Here is an 11,831-nt window from a genome sequence, read left to right on the forward strand (position 1 = left end):
GATTTTGTTGCAAGGTGGTGGATTGCAGATTCAACCTGTAGCTATAGAGGACTTGTGTGAAGATGGTGTGGAGAGGAAATAGAAATGGTGGAGCGTGTGGAAATGCAGACCTTGTTGTGATGGAAATGTAGAGATAAATTGCAGCTCGATTGGAAGCTATTGAAAAGGACCAAAGAAGAGGTCGACATGTTGAAGATGCAAGAGAAGATGATGAAGAAGAAGTGGCAACTGGAGAACAAGGAGTGAATCCCTTGACAAACGATTCAGATGAGGAAAGGTTTATAAGAGAATTGTCTCAAGCGAATACCAGACCCCATTTTACCCCACCGAATTATGATGACAAGTTGGATTCAGATGAATTGCTAGATTAAATCATAGAGATGGAAAAATTTTTAATTTTGAAGGCACCGTAAAAGATAGGAAGGTGAGATATGCTTGCACTAAGTTGAAAGGACATGCATCTCTTTGGTGGGAACATTTGTAGGTTGATAGATAGAGAAGAGTTAAAGAGAAATCAAATCTTGGGAGAAAATGGTTACCAAGTTAAAATGAAAGTTTATGCTTGCCGATTATAAAGTGAATCTGTTCTAGAAGTTGCAAAACCTAAAGTAGAAGGAATATAGTATGAAGGAGTAGTCCAAAGCATTTTACAAGTTGAATATTCGATTCAAACATGTTGATGATGAGATTGAACAAGTTGCTAGGCACCTGAATGGGTTGTGGATGTCTATACAAGATGAAATTAGTTTAATCAAGTTGTAGAGTGTTGAGGAAGCTTATCAATGTGCCTTGAAGGTTGAAGAAAAGTTGAACAAAAGGCATGAGTAGAAGCAAAGAGGTAGAGGTGGAAGGTTTTCCAGAGGGATATTTCAAGGAAGAAGCTATTTCGGAGGAAGAGGACCATGTACAGATCAGAACAAAGACAAGGAAATTGGTAGAGATGGTAGTTCATATTGAAAGGATGACATAAATTTTTATTGGAGAAGAGAACTTGATGGATATCGGAATGAGGTTATGGAAAAGAAGACAAAAGACATGATAAAAGAGTATCTAGAGGAACCTGCTTTAAGTGCGGAGGAGAAGAACATTAAGCTTTTGAATGTAATAAGACTGAGAACACTGGAAAGACAACATTGCACCAAAGAAGACCATATCAGATCAGCTAATAAACCAAAACATGGAGAATTGTTGGTAATGAGGAGAGCTTTATGTCATACCGGAGATGACGAGGAGCTCTTTCAAAGAAGGAATTTGTTCAGGACAAGATGTAAAGTAGCCTGTAAGTGTTGTAAAGTCATTATTGATAGTGGTAGTTCAGATAATCTTGTTTCAAAGGAGATGGTGAATAAGCTTAATTTGGAAAGGTTGAAGCACCCTAAGCCTTATCAGATAGCATGGATTCAGGATGATCATAAGATACTAGTAAGTGAAATTTTTTTGGTGAAATTGAAGATTGGATCTTATCATGATGAAATTTTGTGTGATATCGTGCCTATGGATATATGTCATATCTTGCTAGGTAGACCTTGGCAGTTTGATAGATAGACAATTCATGATGGAAGGAAGAACATATACACTATTTTTGCAAATGGGATGAAGCATACCTTGTTACCCTTAGAGGAGCCTCTAAAAATTGAAGTTTGTACCTGTGCTAGAATCTGTTTGGTGGATGGAAGGAAATTCCTGGACATGATGAGACATGAGAATGTATGTTTTTCTATAGTTCCTAAGAAGATTGTAGATATAGAGCATGAAGAATAAAAACTAGAGAAGATAAAAGAGTTGCTGACATCATTTTAGATAATGTACCTGATGGATTACCCCCTGTGAGAAGTATCAATCATTGCATGGACCTGATTCCTGGAGCTAGTTTTCCTAATAAAGTAGCACACTAGATGACACCGATAGAGAATAAAGAGTTGAATAGACAAGTGCAGGAGTTGTTGAAGAAATGTTGATCAGAGGGAGTTTGAGTCCTTGTGTAGTTCCAACAATATTAGCACCTAAGAAGAATGGATAATGGAGGATGTGCATCGACTCTAGAGCAATTAACAAGATCACAATGAAGTACAAATTTCCATTGGTTAGGATGGATGACATAATAGATTGTTTGAGTGGAGCCAAATACTACACAAAGATAGAATTGAAGAGTGGATACCATCAGATTGGAATGAGAGAAGGAGATGAGTGGAAGACAACATTCAGGACAAATGAAGGACCATATGAATGGTTGGTGATGCCTTTTGGATTGACTAATGCACTGAGCACTTTCATGAGGTTGATGAATGCAGTGTTGAATAACTTTTTTGGGTATGTTTGTTATTGTGTACTTGGACGACATCTTGATTTTCAGTAAGACAATGGAGGAGCATATGTTGCATGTGAGACAAGTTTTGTAGAGATCGAGAGAAGAGAAGTTGTTGATAAACATTAAGAAGTGCAGTTTCATGAAGGAAGAATTAGTCTATTTGGGATTTGTGATATCTGTGGACAGATTGGAAATGGATCCTAAGATAGTAAGAGCAATTGTTGAATGACCTACACCAGAAAGCATTGGAGAGGTAAGATCATTTCATGGATTGGCTAGTTTCTACTGAAAGTTTATTAGAAATTTCAGTTCAATTTATAGTCCTATGACAAAAGCAATGAGAGGGGATAGAAAGGATTTCAAGTGGACAATACGGGAAAATATGAGCTTTGAATTGTTGAAGCAGAAGGTGATAGAGAAGCGTGTATTAGATTTACCAAATTTTTGCAAAGCATTTCAAGTGGACTATGATGCAAGTGGGAATGCAATTGGAGCAATGTTGAGTCAGGAAGGAAGACCAGTAGCTTATTTTAGTGAGAAGATAGATGATGCAAGGAGGAGATATTTTGTGTATGATCAAGAGTTTTATGCCATAATTCAAGCATTGAAGAAGTGGAGACATTATTTATTTCTTAAGGAGTTTGTGTTGTATACTGATCATCAAGCTTTGCGGTATTTGAACAATCAGAGTAAGCTGAATCAGAGACATATGAGATGTGTAGAGTTATACCTTTGTGTTGAAACATAGAAGTGGAAAGTCAAATAAAGTTCTTGATGCATTTGAGAAGAAGGAGGAACTTGGTGATAGATATGAGAGTGGAGGTATTAGGTTATAAGGAATTGAAGAACTTGTATGAGGATGACTCGGATTTTGCAAAACCTTGGAAAGCTTGTAAGGAACCGGTTATGGTAGACAAAAGTAAGTGGTTAGACTATTTCATTCAAGATGGGAAGTTGTTTAGAGGATTTCAGTTGTGTATACCTAAAAATTCTATGAGAGAAATTTTGATAAAGGAGAAGCATAGTGGAGGATTAGACGGACACTTTGGAGTTTATAAGACAATGGAATTAATTAGTGAGAATTATTTTTGGCCTTAAATTCATAAGAATATTAGGAAATTCGTGCAGAGCTATAGAATTTGTCAACTTACAAAAGGTAGTAGTCAGAATGCCAGATTGTATAAGCCTTTGACAGTTTCGAAGAGACCTTGGGAGGACATAAGCATGGATTTTATACTTGGCTTGCCTAGGACACAAAGATGAAATGATTCTATATTTGTGGTGGTAGATAGATTCTCAAAGATGGCACATTTCATACCCTGGAAGAAGACAATAGATGCAGTACATGTTGCAGACCAATTTTTCAAACAAGTGGTGAGATTGCATGGATTACCTAAAAGCATAGTTTCTGATAGAAATACTAAGTTTGTTGGATATTTTTGGAGAATACTTTGAAAGAAGATGAAGATAGATTTGAAGTTTAGTTCTACTTTTCACCCACAGACTGATGGGCAGACAGAGGTAGAGAATAGGAGTTTGGAAAATTTATTGAGATGCTTAGTGGGAGAGAAAACCAGAAATTGGGATTTGATTCTTTCACAAGAAGAGTTTGTCTACAAGAATTCAGTGAACAAGAGTACTGAACACCTTTTGAGATTGTTACCAAAGCACACCCTAGAGACATATAAGAATTGAGAGACATCAGTACTAAAGATAAAATGAGTGCAAAAATAGAAGAATTTGCATAGCATATGCAGATAGTGCATAATCAGGTTAAATAACATTTGGAGGACATGAACAATAAGTATAAGGAGAAAGCTGATGAAAAGAGGAGACACAAGGAATTTGAAGTTTGTGATGAATTAATGGTGTAGATCTGAGAAAAGAGAGATTTCCATTTGGAACCTATAATAATTTGTAGATGAAGAAGTTTGGACCCTATAAGATCTTGAGGAAATTCAGTTCCGAAAATGCATATGAAGTGGAGTTACCAGATAGCTTGGGTATTTCACCTATATTCAAAGTTGCAGATCTACATCAGTACCATGAGACAAAATTCAGTAAGGACAGTGTAGAAAACTTGGAGAAGAAGATACCTCAGTGGATACCAATCCAGATTGAAGAGATTTTGGATAGCAAAATTGGGCATAACACTTGAAGAAACCAGTAAGAAGAATATCTTGTGAAGTTAAAAGACAGATCAGCTGAAGATTCATCATGGATTTCTCAGGTAGAGGTAGACCATCTTGGTTTTCCTCTGACCCCAGCAAAGTGAGGGACTCACTTTTTCAACAACCCTAGATGTCTAATGTAGGAGCATCCCTAGTTCTTGGCAATCTTGCATCAACCAAAAATATTTACCTTTCAGTTTGTTTCCTGTTTTGCAGTTTCAGTAGTTTCAATTTCTTTCGACATTTATTTCTGTTTTCTCACCGGATATTATGGAGTTGGATTTTTATTGTGGACAGGTTCATTTGCCTTATCCTAAGTCCATGAGACATTTGGATCTTTTCCCAACAAGTTATCTGTTCCAGAATCCGAGACAGTTTTTTGGCTTAGAACACCGGAACTGCTTGGACCTAGTTTTCTATTGGCAAATCTTGTGGATCATTTCTGTAGCTTGCGGAGCTTCAATTAATTGTTTCCAACAGTCCTTGGCTTGTGGCCGACCTTCCCTTAGGTCCGCACTTCATCCTATGGATTTTTTGGATGCATCTCTTTGGCGAAGGCCAACCTTCTTGTTTTAAAATTTTCGTATTGTTCATCGATAATTTTTTCACCTTGAGTTGACACAGATCACCCTTGATCATATAAATCAATGCAATTAAGAATTTAGAATCAATTTTTAGAAGTGAGAAGATAGATTTGAAGGTTAGGAGGTCTAGAGTTGGCTCACATTCTTGTTTGAGCCTGAATGTTGCATAACACACATATTTTGTACTTAGGCCTATGAGCCGAATCTGTGAGCCTAGATGTTGCTGGAAGTTTGTAACTGATTTTCATGATATAATATAGTTTGTTTCTGCATCGCCTCCATCACTTTGAGTTGTTTTTTCTATATAACTCTTGCTGCATGGTCCAGATTGTTCTCTTTGAGGACCCTCCCACCGTGGCTGCACCATAATACCTCCTTCTTATAGATATCAATCTCTTGGTGTCAAGATGCATTTTTAGTAGCCTAGATGCAAGGAATGTCCTTGGAACAAGAAGGAGAAATTGCAATTGACCATGCACTTTTATCTAAGGTTGAAGGAGAAGTAGTTTTTTCCAATGAAACATCTAATTGAAAAGTGCTTCAAGTCCAAATTAACAATTTTACTATGTCAAAGAGAAGGATGGTTGATAATCTAGAAGTGATCCCACGAGTCAAGGTAGCTTTTTGAAGGAATCTAATGGAACAACTAGTATCTCCATAATTTCAAAAGAAAAATGACACCTAGATAAGGCAAAGGGTTTTAGGCTTTAGCTGCAAGCAATGTTGAATATCATAAAGAAATTGAAGAAACATCCAACTAATGTCTCTTTGTGTGTTGATTTTTTCGTCCTCAAACAAAAGTCTCTTTTGTAGGATGCACTATAGAATCAAGAGAAACTGGTGTTTATTGTTCTAGTTGAAGATCCAAATTGGAAAAAAGAGAAGTAAATAGGGAAGGGTCCACAATCATATGTGATAAATACATGTTAATGAATGCAAAGGGAAAAGTAAGTGAATCCAAACCCACCACTTTTTATTTGACCCTCATTGTGGGTAATAAATTTTTGCATAATTCCATGCTGGAATCTAGAGCAAGCACCACTATGATGCCCAAATACATTAAGCCACTCAAAAAATCCATCAAATCTTTAATCCCAGGAATTGGGAATCTATATCTAATAGTTATCTTATTGATGACCCTAGAATCAACACACAATATCCATTCACCTCCTTTCTTAGGCATTATGATGGTTGAAACAACACAAGGGCTAAGACTTTTCCTTATCAAACCTTTCTTGAGCGGTTCTTCAACTTGCCTTCTAATATCGTCATTCTTCTTTGGAGTCAATCTATAAGTAGCCTTATTTGGAAGGCTAGCTCTTGGTATGAAATCCATGTGATGGCTAATGCTCCTCATAGGAGGCAATTCATCAAGCAACTCCGCTACAACAATGTCTTTATGCCCCTCTCTAGAGCATTCCTTGTATTTCTTTAGGAAATTCCTCCAATGTTGTTAATTTAAGGACAACCTTGGGTTTGAGTGCTAAAGCATATCCCATTTCTTTATCCTTCATGGTATGTAAAAACTCCTTTCTAATCACCACCATTATTATATTGCTACTACTACTGTTGTTGTCCCCTTCTTGTTCTTGCATAGGCAACAAGGTATGCTTGATACCATCCTTCTCAAAAGTGTAGGTGTTATCACTTCCATTATGTACTGCCTTCCTATCAAATTGCCAAGATCTACCAAGCAATACATGACACACATCCATGGGCATAACATCACATAACACACTATCCTTATAATTACCAATCTAAAATTCAACAAGAACTTGTTCATCCAACAATAATTGGTGCCCTTTCTGTAACCAAGAAAATCTATATGGAGAAGGATGTTTAGTTTCTTAAGCCCTAACTTCTCTACCATCTTTGTAGCTGCAAGATTATCTATACTACCATTGTCAATGATTAATTTGCAGCACTTACCTCTTTCCCTACGCTTGGTTATTGCTAGCAATAATTTTAAAGACTAAATGTTATAATTTCTATTATCAATTAAGGGTTTAGAAAGATATAAATGTTTTCCATGCTAAGGTCACTATTGTAACATAATATCTGATGATTTACATTTGAGATTATGATTAATTTATCAAATAAATTGTAATAAAAAATTAAGTTAATCAAAATGTTATGAATTAATATGCACAACTCCTTGGTCTATTCCTTAATATCAGAATTAAAAAGAGTAAACTATTTTCCTCTAGTTGTACGGAATACGTTTAGAAAATAATATTATTCATAATCTTTGTCATAATAAGCAAAATATAGATCAAAGATGGACTAGTCTTATAGGGGCTAACAACTCAGTTGGTAGAGTTGTCCAACAACAAATGGATGGTCCTTAGTTAGATTCCTAGCTAGTTCATGACAGATTGACATGGTAATAGATCTCGACCTAGATAGGAACCTCAAGCAACAATTACATGCTTGATTATATAAAATAGCCTTCACAAAATGACACAAAAGTTTCAATATAAGAACTAAGTAGTGTTTAAGACAATGCTAAAACAACGACCATTAGGTATTAGAGATGGAAAATATGATTGAATAAACTATTTAGAGAGTTCATAAAGATAAGACTTAAAAACATATTTATTAATTGATATAAATAATCTCAAAGATTAAATATTACAATTATCAATTATTAATTACAGGTTTAGAAAGATATAAATATTGTTGATGTCAATGTCACTTTTGTAACATCATATTTGATGATTTAGAGTTGAAATTACAATTAAATTTATCAACTAAGTTGTAATAAAAAAACGAGCCAATCAAAATGTCATGAATTAAGGTGTGCAACTCCTCAGTTTGTTCCCATGTATCAAAATTAGAAAAAATAAAGTTTCCCCTACTTTTATAGAATAAGTTTAGTAAACAATCTTGCAAATAATCTTTGTTAGTAATATGTCAAAATCTAGACATAATTTATTTTTTTATTTGTATTAATAATTTCAAAGATTAAATATAATAATTATTTATTATGAATTAAAGCTTTAGAAAAATATAAATATTACTATGCAAATATTAGTATTGTAACCTTATATTTGGCAATGTAAATTTGAAACTTCAAATTTAAACAATAAAATTATCAAATTAACTATTGAACTCCTGAGTCTGTTCCCCTAGTTCAGAATTAAACTGAACAAAGTTTTTTTCCCCTGCTTGTACGTAAAATCTTGCAAACAATCTTATCCATATTTACTACCGACCGACAAATCGTTCCTGCGTAAAACTACTAAATTATATATAACTTGTCCGTACAGGCGACCATAGTAACGGAAAAGCTGCTAAATAATAGTCCTTTTTAACTGGAATTCCTTAAAGAGGCTTAAATAACTGGTAAACTAGACGGTGTATGTGCATTCAAAGTTTGCTGGAATGAATCTACGCCTTATAATTTTAAGCTACAACTTGTACTATCCAAACTTTGCCTTGTAAATTTCTCTGTACATTTCATTCCCAAAAATACACTCCTGATGGGAAATTCACCACTGCATTAAACATTATAGACAGTTAAAAATACCTCCTCACTATTGCCTATTACTACCATCAATTTTGAATTGTATTCATCTTCTTCCTTGTCATGGATGGACTACGCTGAAGACTAATCACATTGTAGAAAGCTTCTTGCCTTGAAAATGATATCTAATATTGGTCGAACACTAATAATTAACACAATATTTACATTTTTAGCATCCTGCATAGCTATAGCAGATGCCCAATCTCTGATTTTTGCTCTCTTCTTGACTGCATGATTTCGTTGATTCATTGTTCTTAGGTAAGCTGAGAAGAAGCCTCTCTATCTGAAATCCTCCGCCCAATTCAATTTCTCGCTTAAAATGGGAGCAATAGCTTTCAAACACGCTCACCGTTACCTGCAATCGGAATCGCATCATGAACAAAAATTCAACTTCTAGAATGTTCATTTCCCTCAGTGTTAAGCCTCCCACTTTTGCAAAATAGTCGTTACTGTAATGCCTGCATCCACGATACGCCAAATCAACATTAGCAATAAAATTCACATTTTATCAGGTTGGAAAACCCAATTAACGAAGACTTACAGATCATCGAGAAACTTGGTAGCAACCATGACAGTGGTGATGGTGAGCCTGTGAATGTTGAGAGAAGTTAAGCGGAAGTTAGGGTTGTTGAGAATTAGGCGATCAATATAAGCATACGCCACAACAAATGCAGAAGGACTGCAGCGGACATACTTGAACATCCTTTCCAAATACTTGTGTAAGTTCATCGCAGGAACTTGCAGTGAAGAGAAAAGACACAGATTTTCTCTTTTAATCTTTTTGGCAGAAGAAAACATGAGCCTTTCATGTCGGGCCACAAGTCTTTGAAGTAGGGAGGAAAGCACAGAAAGAACCCAAGGGCTTGAGTCGCTTTCAACGCTGCATAAGTCGGAACAATAAACGGCTGAGGATGGATCTGAACCAGTTGCTTCGCTCATGTATAATGCCATTCTAATTGGCCTGCCTTTTCTCAAGCAATGCAACAGTTAATTGGGGATTGAAGTTTGGGGAATGATGTACTCGTGGAGTGTGAATCTTTGATAGAAGAAAACATATATATACATATAAGGTGGAAGAATTCAGAAAGGAAGAGAAAGGTCGCGGAGTCTTCCTCGACTCAATTATTAGAGAGATTTTGTTTATCTTAAACTCACCGACAGTAGTACTAGTGCCTTCGCTGTTAAAGGGGACCCGATTCCGATCTGCACGTGAATGAATACATTCACGTATTAATGGAAAGTGGGACCTTCGGAATGGAAGGGGTTTACTCTACAAATCAATCTAAGCTGTAACGGAACGACCACTAACAATAAAAAGGAAAATAAATAAACAGATAAAAGATAGGCACCTTCCTCCATTCTTTCAATCCTCCACGACAGAGGTGTGGTGTCAGAAGAGTGGGAGTTATCATTTCCATACAACTTCTGTGAATTGCAACGTCAGGACTCTTTGTTTTTTCTTCAAACAGCTGACATTAAAAGAGATGGAGATACATATTTTGATGGGCCACATTTGGGTCGGCCTGATTTTCTGCGTGGCTTAATTGTTGTTAAAGATGAATTTAATGTCAGGCTTTTTTCTTTCATAGAACATGCAATCAGACTTAATTAGACATAGAAAAGTAGCGGTATTAAACACATGTAGTTAATGTTCGAAATCAGGTGTATACACATGAATAAAGAAGGTATGGAGGTATGTATAGTTTGTGAGAACATTGTATAATATAAGTTATTTTGAGTAGTGTTGTATTTATTTGTTAATATTTATATTTCATTATTTTACTATTTTTAAATTGTTTGGTATTTTAATATAGTATTAGAACAATAGGTCTATTATTTTAGTAGTAAGTATTTTTGTGATATTTTAAAATTATAATGATAAATAGATGACAATGTATGATATAGGATAATTACAAAGGTTCATAATGCAACTCAATAGTGAATAGTTTAATTTTCTTAACCTTAGAAGGAAGATGTTTTATTGAACACGGATTTGTTTAGTGGACTAAAAAAATGCCAAGTCCACATGAGATGTATATGCTATCAATAAGTGGGAGGAACCAAATGGTAAGAACCACTCTTCAATACTTCAAAATTTAAGTTATAATATGAATCTCTATGTTAATGATTCAAATATAACAAAGAAAGTTCAAGATTAGCTGAATCAAATATACAAATACTAAGATTTAATAATAGATTGAATCTTTGAAAAGACTTTTCAATTGAAAATGCAAGATTCACAAAGTATTGCATAACATACAAATTAGTCTAAGTCTCTCAAAAACTATTTGGTAGCATGCGAATCAACAACTTAAGAAGATTTAGCCATGACAGTTTTTTGGTAGATTGCTGAAATCCTTTCCAAGGTTATTAGAAGCTATTACTACTCAAATAAATATAAATTACTGGAATACAACAATATAACTACTCTAGGAAGAAGTAAGAAGAAAGGATGTAGGATTGAATGTTGAGAGTTGTACAACAGTGTTATGAATATAATATAAGAGAAAAACAAGAAAGAAGATAGAAAATTTAGGACTTAAAATTCGTATAAGAATAGTCAAGGCACAAAGGAGGAGAAAATGAAACCCCAAAAATTCTTCCAATGCAACAATCAAGGATATTTTAAAATCCAATCTAAGAAATCGAGATGACTCATGTAAAAAAAGGAGGTATAACCTTAATGTAGCTTCATGTAGCAAGAAAAAATAATTATTTGCAATCGGTACTGTAGTTCAACTACCTTTCAGCTACTTCTACTTTTTTTCCTACAACTAGTTCTAACTTAGACAACTAAGCATCTTATATCTAACTTGGAAGTATTAAATTCAATTTAAAAAAATTCTATCTCAATCTTCAATTAAGCACATAGATATACTAAGGAGGGGGGGGGAGGGGGCTAAATCAATATATGCCAAATTGAACTTGATTAAATATTAATTATCATTAATAACTTATCTAAGAAGGAAATCTAATTCATCAAAACTGTAGCATTTACTAATTTTTTCCTAATGATAAAGAAAATTATCAATGGACACACACAACACAACCAAAAACTAGATTTATGTGAAAACTCAAAAGGAGAAAACCATGGCCTGAATAGATGCTTGGATATGCTACCTAAATCTAGCCTCACAAAATAATAGAGAACTTACAATATGAAGTAGGCACCAACCTACCAAAGACACCAATCCCTAATTACATTTGCAAGCACAAATCTATGGGAGACACCAACCCCATAA

General features: G+C 34.8%; 1 protein-coding gene across 1 annotated transcript; it reads right to left on the reverse strand.

The window, feature by feature from the left end:
• Positions 1-8,758: 8,758 nt before the first annotated feature.
• On the reverse strand, positions 8,759-9,540 carry LOC131874451 (cyclin-U2-1-like). Its single transcript, XM_059217833.1, has 2 exons — positions 9,131-9,540; positions 8,759-9,047 (listed from the first exon to the last, which is right to left on the reverse strand). The coding sequence occupies exons 1-2, from the start codon at positions 9,538-9,540 to the stop codon at positions 8,759-8,761; spliced, it is 699 nt and encodes a 232-aa protein (XP_059073816.1).
• Positions 9,541-11,831: the final 2,291 nt, after the last annotated feature.

The sequence above is a fragment of the Cryptomeria japonica genome, chromosome 3 (assembly GCF_030272615.1).
Source record: "Cryptomeria japonica chromosome 3, Sugi_1.0, whole genome shotgun sequence".
Taxonomy (NCBI): Eukaryota; Viridiplantae; Streptophyta; class Pinopsida; order Cupressales; family Cupressaceae; genus Cryptomeria; species Cryptomeria japonica.

Bases quoted from the DNA above. Each gene is read 5' to 3' on its own strand.
- LOC131874451 (XM_059217833.1), bottom strand. From the start codon at position 9,540: ATGGCATTATACATGAGCGAAGCAACTGGTTCAGATCCATCCTCAGCC. The intron at 9,048-9,130 runs GTAAGTCTTCGT...TCGTGGATGCAG, and splicing joins ACCAAGTTTCTCGATGATCT to GCATTACAGTAACGACTATT.